This window comes from Lissotriton helveticus, chromosome 4_1 (assembly GCF_964261635.1).
Source record: "Lissotriton helveticus chromosome 4_1, aLisHel1.1, whole genome shotgun sequence".
Lineage (NCBI taxonomy): Eukaryota > Metazoa > Chordata > Amphibia > Caudata > Salamandridae > Lissotriton > Lissotriton helveticus.
The window spans coordinates 508,553,751-508,575,124 of NC_136063.1; the positions used below are offsets into that span (position 1 = coordinate 508,553,751).

General features: G+C 43.6%; 1 protein-coding gene across 1 annotated transcript in view; it reads left to right on the forward strand.

Moving 5' to 3' along the window:
* The window catches only part of ZFAND1 (zinc finger AN1-type containing 1), a 188,571-nt gene that overhangs the window by 69,876 nt on the left and 97,321 nt on the right, over positions 1 to 21,374 (forward strand). Inside the window, exon 3 of the mRNA XM_078685606.1 lies at positions 1,951 to 1,990. Coding sequence (XP_078541732.1) covers positions 1,951 to 1,990 — 40 coding nt within the window. The remainder of the gene's footprint in view (positions 1 to 1,950; positions 1,991 to 21,374) is intronic.

The following is a 21,374-nucleotide window of genomic DNA, read 5'->3' on the forward strand; positions in this document are numbered from 1 at the left end:
GCAAAAACTCCTAGAACTTGGGGAGGGTGGTAACATAATCAGATATCTAACAATCATGCTTGGTAAAAGAACTAAAGCATTCAGCAGCCATTAGGAGCAACAGGTGGAAGCAACAGTGTGCTCAATCCAGACCGATCACAAGAAATGCAGGGATCAAATGTATACATTATAAATGTATGCAGAGAATGTATTTAAGTCCATTAGTAATGAGTACAATTATTCTTAATAGTGAATGATACCTTCAATGTGAAACTATATAAGGGACCTATATCAACATGTGGTGGTATTGTACAGAACTGAGAAGCTATTTTACGAAGTTGGGGAACTGAGGAACTTCTCAGGCTGGAACTTGATAGCATCCCCTAAAGCATATTTACTAGGAGATACACCTGTAATGAAGAAAGGTGCAGAAACAATTCAATTAATACATTTGGGCGGGCACTGGCTAAGAATATTGCAATTACTGGGTAAATTTATGCAGCCTGACACTTGATCAGTGTGCAAGATTTATGATTAAATGGATTGTGGTGATAAGTAAAGCTCAGGAAACAGCTCGACGGAGAAACACAAACTGAACGGCATGTATGGGATACACTTCCCCCTCCCCCAATAACATGAATTCAACCATCTTATCTCGAAAAACTGATTTGATTGATGATTATTTTGCATGGATATAAACGTAGATGACAAAAACATGTATGCTAATTGTATTGTTAAATGGCTCCTAAGTTGGTAGATAGTGATCTGTAATGCACCAAACACTGTAATGCTGAAAACCTCCAATACCTTAATTTTGAGAAGTCTACTGTGGCCTGTGGTATTAATCTTTTAAGACCCTGGGCTACTGAATTTTAGTTGGTATTGCATGAAACTCAATAAAACGATTGAAATGAGAAGAAAGTATATGGGTAGCAGGAATGGTTGTAGTCTTTCTGGAAAAGTGTACAGTGATGGAATGGGTTTGCTTTAATAAAAACTGCTGATGAATAGACTGCATGATAGACCAAACTGTTAAAGTGGTGGAGCTGTTCTCAAATGCTATGTGGGGAACAGACGAGGCCTCATGGAATTTGAATCAAACTCAATTTGGATTTGATCTCATGAGCTTCGGCAGTTCAAATGCAGTAATTTTACACTGAAATTACCAGCCCTGTGGGCATTGGTAGTTCGGGAAAGTTGAAATACATTCGTATTTTAAGTTGTTTCTCATGGAATTTCCCTTCACCTTGGAAGGACGTCTTAGGTCTACAAAATTGGTAGTAACCTATTCCAACAGACTCCGAACTGCAATCGCTGGTGAAAATGCAATCATCAAGTATTAACAGTGTGGTTGACCTTTACCCAATCATGATAGCTTAGTGTTGTACTTGTAACTTCTACTTTTTTTCACAATAAAAAACTTTTAAACTTTAAAGGTGTGTAGGACAGTGTAAAAATAAGGGGGAAGAACAATACAAATTTAAATGCACGAACTCTCCAAAAAATGTAAGCGAGTTAATGAGGATGCTCTACTCTTCTATAAGTATCTGAATGCCTGTCCTGTCGTCTATTGCGGAGTCGTGCCCTGCCAGTGCAATGCATATATAATTAACGGTGATGTTTATTACTCTGGCTCGCTTAAAGACACGTAATGTAAATGTATTGACTTGGAGGGATTAGAGGCTCTTTACTCTTGCACGATTCAAAGATTCCAACTTGTGACCTCAGGTGACACACAAATGCCTCTAGCAAGCACCAAAATCAATCCACCTTCCGGGTAGCCTCAATGAGCTATACCCCTTACATTGAGCTCTAGAGCAGTGAAGGGGTGTTGACTCAAAAAAACGATGATCCTTCAGAACGTGGAACCAGACTTCTTAGAACGCGCAGTTTAATATTAGAGACGTGAAAAAATAAAAGACGTGAAAAGTTTACTTTTTTAAGTTTTTAATGGATGGTTTTTTTTCTTAGCCTAGAGCACCGCAGCAGAAATTCTCACGACTGCAGCAAGGTAAGTGAAGAAGAAAGCACAGTATTTGTCCAATGTCCGTGTTGACCCGAAAATGTCTCCTCCATGGTAAATGGACTTGTTCCCTCGCCCTGAGGGCACAGTTGCATAAATCTGTAATCCTACATTTTTAACCATAGCATTGCGCTAATTTACAATGTGCACAAAGATCTAGGCCTCCACCTGGACCTGTCTGTAGGAAGGTGGATACTTGACTATGGTTACCCCAGATTTTTTGCCTAGTGTTTAGCTGGTTTTCGACTTAGTTGGCCTGGGATCCTGCTAATCAGGGCCCCAGGCTATCTGCTCTCACTGTAAAATGGACTCCATGTACTTTAGGTACATCTCCAATTGGATGTTGGGTCACCTTGTGAGCCCCTGTATAGTGTACCATAGGTACCCAGGACATAGGTGCATCCAAGGCCTACCAGGGGCTGCAGCATTAATTATGCCACCCCTGGCTGGCCATCCAAACTGACACAACTGTCTGATCACTCAGCTGGGGGCAAGGTTGTGTAATCACCCCTTGCTTGGATATGGTATTCCTATATCTAACCTTATATATAGACACATATGCACCTATAAGTAACTCCTATGGCAGGCCTTAACAATCCTGGAGGCAGAGTGCTTGGTTTTATGTGAGATGGTGCTCTAGCATGAGCTGAACCTGTCTACAGCTTTTGGAACCATGTCCTTATAGCTGTTCTATGATAAAGCCATACCATATACTCTTAAGGGCATTATAATCCTCGCAGTTAAATGCTAACTCTGGTTTGGCTTTATCAAAACAAGTCGTGTAAGGTGTCATACGCTTTGAAATACTACCCCCTCGCCAGTTCTGGCGACAGGGGTAGCATTCCACCCTTCTAGAGGGAGAAGACATGTTGTTCCTGTTAATCCCGGTTAAAGTTAACCAGAGCCTCAGCATCACAAAATGGATGCTGCTGCCACAGACACAAATCTGACCTCCTGCTGCCGGGAGTCCTTCCAGGGAGGGAGGCTTGGACAATAGGTTTCCTGTCTTGGGAGGTGCTAGCACCACCCCAGACAGGCCATAGTGTATTGGTTCAGAGGGGTGGGTAACCCAATATACCCTTGCGGGCTTGGGCAAACAGTATGTATTCAGAAAAGGTACCAGCAAGGGTTATATTTCAAAGTTCAAGACTTACAGTATGATAAGGTCTATATTACTAGAACTCTTAACCTGAAATAATCAGTCACTGTTATAGTTATCATCACAGTTAGATATAGTAGTTGAAAAACACTCAGGTGACTACCACACTAGTCCTGAGGTAATGAGCAGTTCAAGAAAATGACTGATCTGTTCACCAGATGAAATTCAAAGAAAAATGAATAGCAACACAGAAATGGATTTTCAAGAAAAATTATTATTAAATCTTCAAATCAATTCAATATCTTACGAGGGTACACAATCAAATGAATTGTACGTGAATCTTAGGTATAAGGAAACAGAAAAATCATTCCATAAATACATAAGATAAATAATCCAGTCTTTGTATTAGATGAAAAATGACTTCTTGTTGGAATAACCAGTAAGTCAGATGTTGAATGTAGACATGGACTGCTGAGTCGACGTTTCGGTCTTATATAGATTTATCCCAAGACCATCATCAGGACAGAGAATTTGGTACAGTATGGATGACCCTTTTATAAAAAACAAATAGCACTGCGGGCCTTCAATGGTGCAGTTCAATATATAGAGTCACACCCTTAGTGAATCATAGACTTGTTTCTCTATGGCGTTGAGTCAGGAGAAACCGGGTCAGGTAAATGGTTCAAGAAAAACCGGGAAAGTTCGTTATAATTCAAAATTCGATCTCGGGCAGACGCAGGCAGTCGCACGGGTCGGGTCAAACCGACCCGTGCGACTGCCTGCGTCTGGTTACTTGCCCGATGGCTAGTGGCCTCTGTGACGACGAACCTTTGAATCTACACCGCTGGTCTGGTTGCTCCAGGCTGGCCCCTGCTTCCCTGAAAAGGAGAAGCCCCTCAGACCTTGCTGGTCTGCAACAGAAGCCATCTTCGATTCCTGCGTGGGTTGCCTTTGCCAAGGCTTGTTAACTCCAATCCGGAAGCCAACACCGCCGACAGCGAGATCCTTCGTGTGACAGTCCGTGCCCAGCTCCTGATCGGCGTCGACACCTCCTGGTCCACGTGGCTGCAGAGACCCGCTTCACGACATCACCTGATTGCTTCACGACATCGCCTGGTTCCTTCCTGGTTCCTTCCTGGTCACTGGCTAGTGACCCAGACTCTGTCCCCTCTGCTTTCAGGTACTCTTCATCCTCGATCCGCCCTTGGATCCAACCGGACACTTCTCTCCTGGTCGCCTGCAGCATCTTTTCACAGGTCTCCATAGGATTCAGCGACGAAACCCGACACACTTTGACACCTATGTACCCGGCTCCTGTGGGTGAGGTAACGCGAGTACTTCAGTGCTCCTGTGGGTATTGACTATCCTAGTGTCCTAGTTTTCAGTAGCTTTCTCCTAGTCCATCCGGAAGTGTCCTAAAAGAACTAGTTTCCAATTCTTTCCTTCCCATTGTATCCCTATGGTAACTCGTGTGTGTGTGTAGACACTGCACATGCTTCCCGTGGGCCTCCTGCTTCCTGTAGTACAGCGTAGCTCCAGCGATTCCCTAGGCCTACTCCTTGTCTGTGACATGGTTCTAATACCACTATTTTAGTATATGGTTTTACGTGCCCCTAGGGCTCTACTGTATATTGTGCAACTTATTGTATGATAATTAAGTATCTTGTTATGTGCGTGTGCCTCTGACCTCATAAAGAGTTCAGAGGGGTTGTGTTAGTAATACATACATATATATTTTATATATAACCTGTGTGGTGTCCTTTCATTTGGTATTCAAGGGGTTACATATGGTAAAACAGCTTGCTTCACATGCTCCCGGAAGTTTTAGCCTAAGACTGCTTTGTCCATGCTACCTCTAGGATAGCTGGTCTATGAGGTTGACTTTACAACCATCACCGTAAGGGTTGTTTGGACTGGTGCAAGGTGCTCACTAGAATAGTGAACATCATATACCAGGCCAACTTCTCACATTGTCCTATGACCTGGAATGGACAGGTGCACCAAGTGATCCTGTATTTGTTGACTGTGGACTAATGTCCCTGTTATGGGTTTAGCCTGTGGAGCAGTGGTGGGTGGGTGCAAACCCTGTTTTAGGAATCATTAGTGTGACCAGACCTTTTTATCGGAGACACTTGAGTGGAGGCTTACCGGCCCACTCATGTAAAGCTCCACTTCAATGCACTTGCCCAGACCTTTGTGTTAACAAGCCAAGTATGTCTTAAGCGTGTAGCCTTTCCTTTGTGGTACAAACATGGTGTGTGTGTGTGAGCTAGACAAATGGAGGCTTGTGGATGCCCTGCCATGACCTTGCACACAATGGAGGTGAGGACTGTGCTCCCGAACAGTGGAAGTTTATTGCTCACGTTGCTGGAGCTGGAGCAAGGAGACATGGGCACTGAAGTGAGGTGAAAGAAGACCGGTTTATTTAAGGTATTCTACAAGGCCTTTTACAAGGAGCTGCTGATTAGTCTTTCTGTGTGCCTGTGGTGGGTAGAAGAGGTGATGGGTGAGATTACAGACTCTTTTGTGAAATGTGAGGAAACCTTTAGCTGAGGCGTTTCCATTTGTCTTCCCCTGATTACTCCTCCAGCTGGGCTCACAACAGCCAGGTGCAGGAATCTTACACCTCTTTGTGCCTCTGTTGTGGGTGCTCAAGGAGGCAGATGACCCTGCTGTGTGGTGCATCAGTCTACACAAAGGGTGAATCTGGAGAACAGTCAGGGAAGGGCACTTAAAAGAAGAATGATCCTAAACCAGTTCTACATTTTCACACACTGAATCCACATCTCTTGTCTACCAGTCGTGTCTAGAAGTGGGTTCCACCATAATACTTTTTGTTTCAGTTCTAAGTCGTCCATGGCGATGGTAGAGGCTGCTCCTCAGAGAACTTGGAGAGCATCTGTGCAACCAGGACTGGTGTTTTTCTGACAGCTGGTCTCCCAGAAATGAGGGGACTTCACCTGAAGTCCAAATCTCTTTAATATTTATAGTCATGACCATTCTTAGGATCTGTATAGCTTCCCACTGGATAGATCCAAATCCACCAATGTTTTTGCAATGGCTGGCTCGAATGATAGCAACTTGTAAACTGGAGAGGGCAATCTATGCCAAAAAGGGCATGCGGGCAAAAAAAAAAGGCTTAGAGATATGGGAGCCTTTAACCAGTTGGCTTAGACAAATCAATTCTTAGGGCTCGCCTAATGTATTTCTTATGTTGAGTTTTTGATTGTCCCTATTTTTCCCGCTTACTATTTAATGTCACCAAAAGCTAATGATTGCTTAGATGGATAGACACTCACGCGGGAGAATACAAATGTAGTATAAGTCTGTTGTTTGAATTTCCACTGCTTATAAAATGTACTGTATTTGTCGCTGGGATTTGTGATGGGGTGTGGGGGGCAACGTAATGAATTATCCAGATTTTTGATCCATTGTACTGCATATATATTAATAAAATAAATTATAAAAAGAAAAAATTGGGTCCAAATCTTTTCCTGCAAATGCTATGTATCTGTCCTGAAATGCAGAGAATCCTGCTTGCACGCTGAGAGAGGGAAGGGGTCTGCCTACCCGGTAGGAAAAGAGACTGTTCAGCATAGAGTGAGGTACCGCACAACTCAGGTGGCTGTGGGGCACCCAGAAGAGCAGACTCCTGGAGATGAATCCGGTAGAGCCCAAGTATCAGTGCCCAGCCAGTCTCTCCAGACTGTTCTAGGCTTGTACTGTGACTCCACAATGATGTGATTGCCAAGCCCACTTCAAGGCTGTGATTGCGGGTTGCCATTTACCATACAAACCCAATACACGGCTGTAACTGCCAAAGTTGTGATCAGCATGTGCAGGGCTGCAAATGGCAAAGTTGTGATCGACTTGTGCAGTGCAGGGCTGAAACTGCCAAAAGTGTAATCAACCTGTGCGGGGCTGTATCTGTTGATGTTGAGGCTGCAAATGCTGAATTGTGACCAGCCTATGAGGAGCTGCAAACGGCAAATTGTGCAAGGTGCATGTAGGGGCTTTGTATGTATAACTAGGAACTGTGCTGAAAAGTCAAAATCGCGTAGAATATCCGCGTTTCCAACAACATAGCGGATTGGGAGGCCAATTCTACATGCCTTTTGGAGGCAGTCCATTTTAATTCAAGAAGAGACCGAAAATGTGGGTTTTAAGAGTTTTCTAATGATGAGAATGGAGGGCGATCCATATGCTAACAGCAGCACCAGTGCAGTGTTTCTGGGCACACATAATTTTGAACTGGTTATTTCAAACTGTAGGTAGCTGTGGTTTTCCAGACCTCTTTGATTGCCTGAAATAGTGAGTAGCTTTGAGAGGTATGTGGTATTATTGTGGGGTAAGTGCTTATAAGCGAGGCAACATTACTTCTGTGTCAGTCTTGTAATTATTGATGTGATCAAATGTTTTTATGTGAGTGGTAAGTCTGGGCCCGGAATATAATACTGCATTAGGTTAAGCGTGCGGACTATGGAGTACTGGCTTAAGTAATATTCATGAAGTAAAGCCTGGAGACAGAAAGGGCCTGTATTTTTTTCTCTGGATGGGTCGCTTAAATTAGGTCTTTATTTTTTTAAGGAATGTGGAAAGAAGTTAGCAGATTTAGCCACCAGATTAATGTGACAGATGATAATGAGCTTTGAATCTGTAGTAATGCCAAGGGATTTTACTGTGGTTGAAAGAAGACAAAGAAGCCTTCAGTTTTCAGTACATCCAATGATATGGGATCAAATTTTGTTCTGTAGCTGGATGAAATGAGAAGGAATTCTGCATTTTGTGGATTGAACATTAGGACATTTGTGAGCACCCAAGCGTAGAGTGTTTCAAAGACCTCATTGGTTAATGGTTTTTGTTAGATTTGTGTAGTGTTCGCCTATTGGATGGAGGATCATTTATTCTCATTGGGCATCACTATGTGCAGGTTGAACAGAGTAGGTGCTAGGATTAAGGATTGGAAACACCACAAGACTTTGAGACATTTTTTCCAGTTTTAGCCACGGGATGCCGATAGGTGAGAAGTGAAGAGAGCCAGCACAGATGCAGGCCAGGGAAGTCCATGCGGCATTGCAGGTTTCAAAGTTGGGGGCAATGAGTAACTGTGCCAAAGGGCGCCAAAAGACTGAGAAATATGAGTAAACAAGGTTCTGCATGTCATCCTGGGATCTTCAATGTGACTGCTTCCTTACTGATTCCTGGACAGGAAATAAACTAATAGTCTGTTTGAGACAAGGAGAAAGTTGGCCAGCTTCTCGAGAACCCATAGTTAGTTTAGTAAGCGATGCATTCGTCTAAGCATGCCAGGCACATTCAAAGATGTGAGAGCCATCTTTAAAGATGTTAGCTGGCAAGTGCTCTGTTAATCATTTGTTTGGTTTGAGGTGCTTGATGATGGAGTATCGATCATCAGAGCTGTTGGTAATGAAGCAGTAACAAGTGATTTTGCATTTGTAAGGAGTATAATCATCGAAGGTGTGATCGGATCAGATCCATTAAGTGATCTTAACACTTCATGGATCTGATCTTGTCAGTAAAATAGGTGATGAATTCCTTGCAATCAGAGAGTGAGGAAGAGTGTATAGGTTCCAAATGTGGAACTGTGTTGGACTGAATGTGCTGGAAAATTTAGATTTTTCACAGCCTGCTGGGCAGAAAATCTGGATTTTATTAAGGACACGGAGGCTAATATTATGCAAATCTCCTTTATTACCACCGCTCAGTAGCAACAATAGAATGTAGAACATCAATGAACATTCTTAGTAAGAATAAAGTCCCTTAGAAACCATCTCTCATCCTTCTTTGTTTAGGAACTGCGAAGAAAGGTCAACGTGAGATAAACTTGAGGATCCAAAAAACTTGAAGATCCAAAATCCACAGTTAAAATCCAGAACCATGTTATTCTGAAAGAAAAAGTAAACATCATAAATGGGAGGGTATAACAAAGAGGTGGGATAATATTAGCCTCCGTGTCCTTAATAAAATCCAGATTTTCTGCCCAGCAGGCTGTGAAAAATCTAAATTTTATGGCACGACACGGAGGCCATATTATGCAAGTTTAAAGTGCATTAAGAACATTATCAATTACATTAGGGATTGGTCTGAAATAACAAGACTTAAACATACTATCATTAGACCAATCTGCAGCTTTAAGGATATCTTGTAATCCACCCCCCATGCAGAATGCTTTTGATGCCGCAGCACCTCTGACAGAATGAGCACCAAAAATAGATACATCCACACCACTTTCGTGCATAACATTCTTTACCCATCTAGCTAAAGTTGGAGCAGAGACTCCTTTGTGAGGGGATCTAATTGAGATTAGAAGTTGGGATTCATTCGATCTTAAATACCTGGTTCTTTTTTCATATTCTTTTAAACATTTAACTACACAAAGTCTTTCATTTCCAAGAAAGAAGGGATAGAAGATAGAAGAAGATAGTGTCTTGGTTCTTTTTTTAAGATAAAAGCAAACCCCTTCGGGTTGAAAGGCTCTACTTGAAATATCCAAGGCTTTGACGTCTGAAGTTCTCCTAAAGGATATTAGACATAATAACATAGTAAGTTTGAAAGAAATTCGTTTAAGAGAAAGAGAAGAATTATCTCCCCAAGATGATAAAGTCCGAAGAACGAGAGTAACATCCCACAAGGAGGTGTATCTGGGACAAGGGGGATTTAAAACCCTCATGCTTCTCATAATCTTTTTAGTTAGAAGACTCTGTCCGACTGAGATCCCATTAATTAATGAATGACCAGCAGATATCGCAGACCTGTAAACGTTAACAGTTCTGTAAGACAAACCTGAGGTAAAAAGATCTGAAAGGTAATTAATGACATTGACTAGATCAGTTGAAATGGGATCATAACATCGTTGAATGCACCAGCGAACCCATTTTTTCCATGCCAGTCTATAAGCTTTTCTTGTGCCAGATGCCCATGACTCAGAAATGAGTCTGAAAGCATTTGACGAAAGCCCAGGGATTTTCCATTGTCTCCTGAAATCTTCCATGCCGTCAGAGTTAGAAGGCCCTGCTCTACAAGAGGGTGTATGTGACCCTCTGGATCTAGAAGAATTTCCTCGAAAGAGGGGATTAAAATTGGGAAATCCACGCTCATTTCCAAGATGGTTGGGAACCAAGCTTGGGACCTCCACAGTGGCGTTATGACAACCATGCACTGCTTGTATCGTCGAGCATGGAGAAGAAGGCGAGGTAGCATTGCAAAAGGAGGGAACGCATAAGGTGCTAGGTCCCTCCAATCTTGAAGAAAGGCATCCACTTTCAGAGCTTGAGGATCTGGTCTCCAACTGAAGAAATTCCTCAGGTGAGTATTCAGACGGTCCGCAAATAGGTCTGTTTTGAAGGGTCCCCATCTGGACTGGATGGCCAGGAATACATGTCTGTTCAGTCTCCAGTTGCTGGAGTCTCTGAAATTCCTCGAGTACCAGTCGGCTACCTCGTTCTTCAACCCAGGAATGTGTTCTGCAACAACTGAAATACCTTTGCTCAAGCAGTAGTCCCACAGGCCCTTCGCTAGATCTGTTAGATCTTTGGAGTGTGGACCACCCAGTTTGCTGACGTAGCGAACTGCAGAGACGTTGTCCATCCGTAGAGTCACACAGCATTTCATTGAATCTTGAGTGAAACAACGAATTGCAAATGAACCTGCTAGTAATTCTAAGCAGTTGATATGCAGTTCTTTCTCCTGAGGAGTCCAACGTCCTCCCGTTGAGGAGTCTCCACATCTCGCTCCCCATCCTTCCAAACTCGCATCCGATTCTATTATCAGATCTGGTTCCTCCCCAAAAATAGCTCTCCCATTCCATGCCTCTACGTTCTTCAGCCACCAAAGAACTTCGACTCTCGACTCTTGGTCCAGAGAAATCGAGTGGGAGTAGGAGAGGTTGGATCTCAAAGATCTTGCTTTTAGTCTTTGGAGTGCCCGATAGTGTAACGGGCCTGGAAAGATTGCTTGAATCGTAGATGAAAGGAGGCCCAAAATTTTGGCCAGTGATCTCAAGGGGAAAGCTTTGAGAGTCAATAGTTTCCTGAGTTCCTTCCTCACTTTCCTCACTTTGTCGGAGGGGAGACGTAGTTCCGTTTGTACGGTATCTACCAGGAAGCCCAAAAACTGTGTTTGTTGGGATGGAACTATGCATGATTTTTTCATATTGACAATGAAACCCAAGTGTTGTAAGAGGCGAATCGTGAGATCCGTATGAAGTAGGACGGTTTCCCTCGACTGAGCCATTAGGAGTATATCGTCGAGGTAAATGATCAGTCTCACTCCCCTTTCTCTTAGCCATGCGACAATGGGTCGGAGTACCTTGGTGAAACACCAGGGGGCGGAAGACAGGCCAAAGGGAAGGCTGCAAAATTGGTATAGATGGTTTTCCCAAGAGAATTGAAGGAATCTCTGATGGGGTTCCCAGATTGGTATGGTTAGATAAGCGTCCTTTAAATCTAGTCTCGTCAGCCAGTCCCCTTTCCTCAAGATGTCCCTTAAGAGGTGTATCCCTTCCATTTTGAAATGGTGGTAGACCACCCATTGGTTTAGTCCTTTTAAATTTATGACTGGTCTTTGTTCCTTGTTTTTCTTTTCTACAAGGAAAATATTGCTTAAGAAGCCTACGTGAGTAGTCTCTATAATGGCACCTTTGTTTAGAAGCTCTTGAACCTCCACAGACACCAGTGCCCTGTCTTTGGCGGAAAAGGTGATCTCTCGAGGGGGTATCGATTGGAAAGGGGTATCGATAAAGTCTATGTGGTAGCCCTTCACTGTGCTGAGAACCCAGGGGTCTTTGGTTATAAGCTTCCAGTTCCCAGCGAATTGTAGTAGTCTCCCCCCCCACCTTTGGAGGGATATCTGAAAGGTCTAGAGAGGTCCTTACCTGCAGAGAAGGAGCGTTGTCTCCGTTCGCCTCGGAAGGGACGACCACGGGATCTTTGCCTCTGGGGGTAAAATTGATTGAAGCCACTCGAGTTGCTGTTGAATCTCCCGCCTCCGCGGGATAAGAAGGGTCTGGAATTGGAGTTTCCACGGCCGGGGAAACGACCCCGCATTCTCCCGGCCCGTGTAAAAACACGATCTTGAAACACCCTCTTAATGTCTTTTTGGGATTTCTGTATTGAGCTAAACGCTCCGACATACCTGGCCATATCTTTTATAAATTCCTCACCAAATAGGAAGCCTTGAGTGCTCTGACCACCGTCATTTTTTGCCAGTTCGATCAGTTTGGGATCGATTTTAAAAAGTACCCCTTTTCGTCTCTCTATGGACAAGGCTGTATTTGCATTTCCAATAAGGCATATAGCCCTTTGGATCCATTCCCTCAGTTTCTTTGGGTCGACCTGACGATCCTCCAGATAGGCTGATTCGGCCATTTCAAAGATCTTGGTTATAGGGCCAACCGCGTCGAGGAGGCGGTCTTGACAGGACCTCAAGCCCTTGTCAATCCCCTTTCTTGGATCACGTGCAGTCTTAGATATAAAGGCCACTACCTTGGGATCAAGTTCAGGTGTTGTCGCTATCTTGTTAGGGAGTGAGGGTCTTGGACACTCAGAGCGAAGTCTAGCCCTGACTTCTTGGGGGATTTCCCTACGTAGCCAGGAGAGATAGTCCCCAACATGTTGGGAGGGTGTCCATTCTGGGGATAAGGGGTGTTTAATCATATTAGGGTCAAACATGGGGTTTCCAAATGGGTCCAATAGACCGATTTCCTTATCTGGGGCCTTGGATGCCCCTCCTGAGCTCCCCGTTCCCCTTTCTTGCGCCTCTTCATCGGTATTGAAGTCAGAGGAGTATGACAGGTCAATTTCTGGGTCCGAGCTAATATCACTAGTGATGTCAATAGGGGGCTCTGGGCCTTTTTCTTGCCCACTTGGGGTGCCCGAGGCACCATTTTTGTCACCGCCACCAGGGCGTGAGAGGGCGGAGGAAGGTTTGGTCTTTTTAGAATCCTGTCGTTCCTTACCTCCATGTGCCCGTTTCTTCGGAGCCTTGGTCGCTCCTGCTTGAAAATCGCTTGTAGAAGGGCGCGGGGATACTAGTGATTCAAATCTTTTGGTGATAGTGTCATCAATGGATCCTAGTACTTTCTGGAAGGCCTTGTTAACTAACTCTTCCAGGTGTCCCTCAATGTCAGATTGGGGTTCAGACATTTTAAGGTTTGTCAGTTAATTATAGGAAGGTAGTCTTGGGAAGCACTCAATTGTAACACCTGATAGTGTCACAGCAGGCACTAATCTCGATCTTACTTTTTTTTTTTTTTTTTTATAAATGGCAAAACGAACGCTTTAGGGTATCAAGGAGTAAGCGAAATGGGGAGTCGCTATAAAATGCCACCGGTTCGCGCTATTCCCGAGCAGAGATGAGCCAACTGTCATCTCGCTCGAGGAATCAGTGTGATCCCAGTCGCGCAAAATGGCTGTGCAATGTTGAGTCAATGGGGGCTTCCCAATTGCTCAAAATGGCCGACGCGCACGTTGTGAGCGTGCGTCGGTCGTTGCCAAGGCGGTACCTCTAGTACCTCTAGCTTGGCCCTCCTATGACGTTATTGTAGGCGCCGAGGGGGTCGGGGAAGTTTGTGGAGCCGGGAGCCGATCACGGAGGCTCCGTAAGGCGAAGTCAAGCAGAAAGGTGACGTTTATGCGCTCCGGTTGTGGGGCGTGTTGTTATTTAAATAACGCTGCTCGCGTGATAAGTGGAGAAAGATAAAGTGGGTACACCGGTCCGAAATAGAACCGGAGGTTAAGGGTGATAATAAGAGAGGCGGTAGGGTCGTAAGGGTGACCACGATCAGAAAGCAAGAGCTTTGGAGGTAAAAGAGAGTGCTGGAAAATTAATCTAGCATGGTTGGATGATGTCACTTTACCCATGAATAGAATTGGATATTTTTATGTAGGATGGTATATTTCTATTCTTTTCTCAGTGCTTTTAGTTTAGTATGCAGTTGTTAGACCTGACCCCTTTGACAGGTTTATCCCCAAACTTTTCCCCTTTTGCCTCCTATTGTTCTGACCCTGTTTTCGTTGGCTATAGGATTCTGGGCACTTTACCACTGCTAATCAGTGCTAAAGTGCATAACCTTTGTATAAATTGTGACAATGATAGGTTATCCATGATTGGCATATTTGATTTACTGGTACGTCCCTAGTAAAGTGCACGATGTGTGCCAGGGTCTGTAAATGAAATGCTACTAGTGGGCTGGCAGCACTGGTTGTGCCACTCACAAGAGTAGCCCTGTAAATCTGTCTCAGGCCTACCATTGCAGTGTCTGCACGTGCAGTTGTAAACTGCCACGTTGTCCTGGCCAGTGCACCCACTTACCGTGCTCAAATCTTCCCTTTCCTTACATGTAAGGCACCCCTAAGGTAGGCGCAATGTACCCCCATGGGCAGGGTGCATCGTATGTGAAAGGTAGGACATGTACTGGTGTGTGTGACATGTCCTGATAGTGAAATACAGTGTAGTTCATTTTTCACTGCTGAAAGGCTATCTGTGTCATAGGCTTATCATTGGGGTCGCACTATGCCATTTTACATGTGTAATGTTCAAGAGGGACAAGATAGGAGAACTACGTTTAGACTCGCTGAACTCAGAATTTATTAACACACCTTTTGGTAAAAGTGGTTTTTAAATCCTCTGTTTGAAAATGCCACTTTTAGAAAGTGTGTACAAAAAAATTGCCAACTTCACCTTACTTGACACCTCCCAATTGAGGAAAACAAACCAGTATTACTATATGGTCTGTTTGGTATATTTACTTAAATGATATCTAACTAACGTTTCGAACCCATTCCTGTCACTTTATGGGTTCTCATCAGGGCTCTGTCTCTTTTATTTATCTACAGGAATGGGTTCGAAACGCGTCGGCTTTTGAATCAGGAATGCATTAATTTGCAGCACATTTAATGACTTTGACAAATTTAATATGCATTAATTTGCTACTTGTTTAATAATAGTATCTAAATGTTCACTTTGTCCTTTGTTTAGTTAGATATCATTTATGTGAGTCTAATTGTTGATCCAATTGAATATGGCGTTTATATATGTAATGTAATTTATGTGGTGTTTATATATGCAATGTGGAATGTAATTTGCTTTGAAAATTTATGTTGGAATTGTTGAATGTATTAAAGTGTCTTTTTTGTACCTAAACTTTTTTGAATATAATGAAATAAAAAGCAAAAAGGTATTAAGTAAATATACCAAACAGACCATATAGTAATACTGGTTTGTTTTCCTCAAGTGGGAGGTGTCAAGTAAGGTGAAGTTGGCAATTTTTTTGCACACATTTAATTGATGGTCCAGCTGACTTCATGGTTAAGGACCTAACTCCTTAGTGTCAGAGAACTTTTAGAAAGTGGGCATTTTCTTACTTTACCACTCTCTGTGCCTCTAGCTGTTTGTGTATTCAGCATCTGGTATGTGAGTGACAGGAGCTGAGATGTACATTCAGTCTAGACAGTCACTGGTAGGGTTGAGGTGTGCCCTGCCTTGGTGACTAATTTCAGGGCTGGCTGAATAGACCTGGTCTGCATTTAGAGTGGTGGGACGAGTTTTGCTTACACCTGAATAGGCTGTGTCTCCTTTTGCACAATGCTGTCTCTGCCTCCTGTGGTCATGCTGTACCAGGGAGGAGAGGGCTGGTTTGGACTGGATTCAGAGACTCTTGCCACAAAGAGAACAAAGACATTTTTGGGTATAAATATTACAACTAAAACCCCAGGACTTTAGATTGCTTCAAGGAGCAAGAGGACCCTGCCAAGAGGAAGAGTAGAAGGACTTTGTGAGGAGCGCTGCCTTTTTCTGAGTGAGGGGTGGGTTGGCCTGCAGTTGCTGCTTCTGTCTGTGTTAGAGGAAAAGGACTGACTCTTTTTGCCCTGCTGTGGAATCCGCTTGGGAAGAATCTCCAAGGGCTTGTCTGTACTGGCCTCCTGTTGGATGTCTCAGGGATACAAAGGACTCAAGAAGGCTACTTGCTATGCTGGAAAAGGACCTGCTTATAGGACAGCTGGAGAAGCTATGTGAGGAGCACTACCCCAAATTGTTGTGGGGAAGAACGGCCTATAGTTGTTGTTCTTGCCTGGGACAGGGGAGTGAAGAACTGGAGGTGAAGAACTGGAGTGTTCTTCACCTTTTTGTTTTCTAAAGCAAACCTAGGAGAAGCGCTTTTGGCTTTGCTCCCTGATCAACACGTGTTGTGTGCCCTGTGTTTAAAGAATTGCAGTGCTGGACGCTTTTCCAGCACTGTGCTGCATGTACCGACTAGAATACAGCAGGAGGCTCTGCTGTAGTGGCCTTTTGTTGTGTGGAGCCCGCCTGCAAAAGATTTGCGTATGGCTGGGTCTGAACTGGGGTAGCAAAGTGAGCTAAATAACGATGATGGATTTAACCCAGATCTAATAGTGACTGGGGGTGAGTGTCTGAAAAGTTTCAGCACTCCGTCCATTATCCTATTGTGTTTACTTTGTGGGCTCTAAGTTGGCAGGGTATGCCCAGACATGGGCCCCTTGCTCACTTTGCCACTGGATTCAAGCTAGCCTCAATGATGAAGGGTGTTGCCCCGAAACTGATCCCAGGATGCTTGTTTCCGGTCCAGGGATGACCTGGCTTGCTAGTTCAATCTGGACTGTTCCCATGAGGAGCTGTCAGGCGCCCCTCGCTCGCCGACTGCAGTCGGGCGGGACAGAGCCAGTAACACATAAAAAGGGCAGTCTGTGAAAATACCCTGTCTCGCAATCTGTCACAGTTAACGCCTTGCCTTCCCAGCACTCCTAATTGCTCCTTACCTGTTTTTGCTGAAGCCGTTGGATTTGGTGAGACGTTTCCGACACGTTCTGACTACGATGGGAGGAGTCTTCTCTTCCTGGATCGTGGACTCTTCTTCCAGGTTGTCGTCTCTCTTGGCGTTCCCTCACCGGTGGCTCCCTTTACAGCTGCACGAGTCTTGAGCAGTTGTAGTCCTTTTTTCCCATTCAAACTGCAAATAGAAAGTGGAAAAGAAGACATTTTAGAGAATCCTAGCCTTCTGAACTCACGGTAGGATCGTGACATAATTCTGTTGTTATCTGATTACTTGTATTCCACACAGTGTGGTTATAGTTTCTTCATTGGTTGTTTCTGCATTATCTTGAGCTCGAAAAAGACAATATAGTTATAGGTTAGTTCCCAGAGTCCTATGGATTAGCCTATTTTCTAATCTGACTCAGCACCTTTTTGTGTCGCGTTTTTTTTCTCTTAAATTTATCCTGTCTAGGGAACTATGTTTTTTTTTTCTAGTATAACAGGATTTATATATGATTTTTGGGTCTATTGGAAATTACGGTGGCATTTGTTATGGTTGTATTATACACTCTCTTTGTAATTTCATATCTGGTTCCGAAGCCTTTACCTTAATGCATAGTATTTTCTATTTCATTAGACTCAACCGTTCTCAGTTGGTTTCTGCATATTTATACCTTCACTTGAATCAGAAAAGAGATGTTCATCAGGAATACTATTCCTAAACATGTGTCTAGTTATTGTTAAATACTACCCTCATATCAATATGGGAAGAATACTCATTGTATGCTATTTCACACAGGAAGAGTATACAATCAACCTCCTAAGAACAGGGTGCCGGACGTGCCATCGTGATCCACTCCTTCTCCCTGTCTGTGTTGTTTTCCACTCTTCCCCACATTCACTTCTTTGGTTTTGACTTTGTTGGGCTGATCTGTTGCGATCCAGCATCGGTTCTTCCACCTTGCTTCTGAGGAAAAACCCAGTGAGTTCCACAGGAGCAGGGTTAAGGCTGATTTACATATGGCTGAGTCTGAACTGGTGGCAAAGTGAGCTAAATAACGATGATGGATTTAACCCAGTTCTAATAGTAACTGGGGGTGAGTGTCTGAAAAGGTTCAGCGCTCCATCCATTATCTTATTGTGTTTGCTAATGGATAGTATGTACTTCATTGATGTTGGAGGAGGACATGGGTGATGGCGATTTTAAACGGTTCGAAAGTAGCAAATACTCTGGTGCAGTGTAATCTGCAGTTTACAGTCTGTTTGAAAGACAATTCCACACCCTAATTTATTTGATCTATTTGCCCCTATAATCGTGTAGCCTTGAGTTTCCAGCAAGTCAGAAATGGATTGGGAAAATATAGATAGCAGTTTCAGAATGGGATGCCTTAGTAGACCTAGGGCCAGATGTAGGAGCCCTAATACCGGTCGGAAACGGCCGAGTTCGGCCGTTTCTGACCGGTATTAGGGTTTTCAGATGTAGGGAGCTGAAAAATTACAGAATCTGTATATTTACCGATTCGGTAAAATTACTGAATCGGTAAATATACCGATTCTGTAATTCCAAATGTAGGTGGCACAGTTTACAGTGCCACAGGCCCTTAAGAGTCGGTATTTTACCACACAATCCTATTGGGTGGTAAAATACCGAATTCAGGTGTGCATGCACATCTGTGCATGCACACCTGTGCAATGTGACACACAGACATGCCCTTAGGGCATGTATGTGTGCCACATGTCACACAAGCCTGTACTTGGGGTGCTAGAGGGTGTCAAAGTGACACCCCTGCACCCTTGCAGGATTCGGTATTTACCGATTCGGTAAATACCGAATCGGTATTGCCCATTGATTCCTATGGCCTTCAAGGCTCGTAGGAATCAATGGGCAATACCGGTTCGTTATTTATCGAATCGGTAAATACCGAATCTTACAGATTCGGTATGCCTGATTTCGGAATTTCCTACATCTGCCCCCTTCCCATTTACAGACTCTTAAATACCGAATCGGTAAAATTCGGTATTTAAGAGTCTGTAAATGGGAATTACCTACATCTAGCCCCTAGCAACTTGGTGTGATGGTAGCTTCTTTACGGACGAAGTTGATATGAATAAGTTGTTGGTGTTGTCAGAGTTGTATAAGAGTATTTGGGAAGAAAGAAGCCATGATGACAGATTGTAGGAATGGGAATGGTTGATAGCACACTTTTTGGAGTAGACTGACTAGTATCAGTTTTGGAAGTAATTGATGAGCAGGGAGAATATACAGTAAGTGTACAGAGAGAAATATGAATGGTGTGCTGAGTAAACAAAAAAATGTGTATGAAGAGACGTTCTGAAGATAATTATGGAACAAAGTTAAGACCACTCTACATCATGGAACGTATAATGTAGGATCGCATTTAGTTCTTCACCTCGTATGCAATCAAGGACACAGATGCAGCAGATGCTCCCTTTATCAGGACGGACACAAGCATAACATTGAAGAGTTTTATGCATCAGCTGCAAAATCGTCCACAAAGTAGATCTACTTTCCCTTTATGATCACATCTCCGCATATGTATTTTTGCACCAACTTATACCAAGTTATGAACAATTTCTTCAGATGAAAGAACGGTAGGATGAGACAAACACGAAGAATGCTTGTTGTGGAATATTCGTCTGACAGTATTTAAATCAAATATTTTTAAGCTGGCTTCCTCTTTTCTATCTCACTCATGTTATTTTTGTTGGTTTGCGTTCTTTTCCGTATGTTTTCCTTGTTTTGTGTTGGTGTTCATTTTCGTTTCTCTTTAGTCTTGCTAGGCGTTGCCTTTATTCTCCAGATTTCCACACCGTATTTTAATGAAGAGTTTTGCTGTGTTAATCGTTTCCAAATTCACGTGCACTTATTTTTGGAGCCTCATATTTTTCGGATCCAAAAGATTTAGATATATTTTCTGCAGCAGTTTGGTTCGCCAGCAGCATATATTTTCCTCATTCTTTTTGGGTTAATGAACGATAACTTTTTTTTGGATTGACTCAGCTGATGATTCTGCAAGGTGATGAACCCTGTATTTTAGTTTTTTGCATCTGAGTTTCTAATGGTGAGGATTATTTCTGTTCGATAGGGCTTGCATGAGTAATATGCTTCAAGGCCAAGAACATCCCTGTTGCACCGAAATGTTTCTCTGTCACTTTCTGGGTCAGTTTATGTACTGACTGTCTAGTTTTGTGCATTGCTTGACTTGAAAAAGAGGTTGTGCCGGTGCCCATTACATGTCAGCACACAGATTACCACGGCTGTGCAGTTTTCAAACCACCTCATGCTTCTCTAATAGACCACTGGACACTCCCTGCCCATTTATCTCACTCGTGCAGGATCCGGCTTTCTCCCTTTGTGATGCTTTTTCCATCTTTCTCTTCCTCCTTCTTTCTTCTTTGTATGCTTTCCCTATCTTGCTCGCAGGAAATGTCTGAGGTGGAAAAACAAGTGCCGTGCCCCAAAAATGAGTGCTTATGGACCCCACAGGCAACCACCTGCTAAAACTAAGCACTGGTTTTGTGAAAGATTGTAGGTTTTGTATCTTTAATAAAGTCAAAATAGTGTTTGGAAACAGTGCTTGTATTTATTTTTTTTTTTTTTAAAGTTTTTATTGGAATGAAACAAACATACATTTAAACAAATCAAACCGTACAAGGCAAAAACATAGTAGTACATTATCATGAGTCCGTGCGGGCAGAGCTCAAGGGGTAGATGGATGCATCGCAATCAGCTAGTACGGGGATAGGGGCGGACAAGGAAACAAGTGGAATCATTGACAATAAATAAAGAGTGGCTGTCAATTAGGGGGACGAAGACACATCAATGATTACATCCTGTGGGGGAGTACATATATTACCACGATAGGCGTTCCATTGGGACCAGATTCTACCCCATTTCTTGGGCCGTCCCCGGGAAAGGTACACCGTCTTCTCCCGGAACATGCACCAGTCCATGTTTTCTTTCCACTTGGATAAGGTGGGCAGTCTATGTGAACCCCAGAGCTGGGCAATGTCCCTTTTCGCGACCATGTTTCCAAGGGTCGCCCATACAATCTGTGCTGAACTGTAGTCATTGGGCTCCCAGACATTCAACAAACAACGCCTGGCCTCGGGCAGCAGGGACACACCCGTGACATCTTCCATAACATCATGTACCCGGGACCAGAACTCAACCATCTCCGGGCATTCCCACAATATGTGGAGAAAGGTACCAGACATCCCACAACCACGCTTACATGACCCATCCAAGGAAAAACCCATTCGAACCAGACACGGCCCAGTGACATAAACTCGGTGAAGTATCTTAAGCTGGACGAATCTCAAACGAGCAGGAATGGCGACTTCCTTGGGCGAGGACAAAGCAGACTGCCAGTCCTCATCGTCCAATTCCAGTCCGTCAGCACACCACGCGGCCCTGAGGCGGACCAGCAAGTCAGCTCTGTTATTGATGAGTTTTTTATA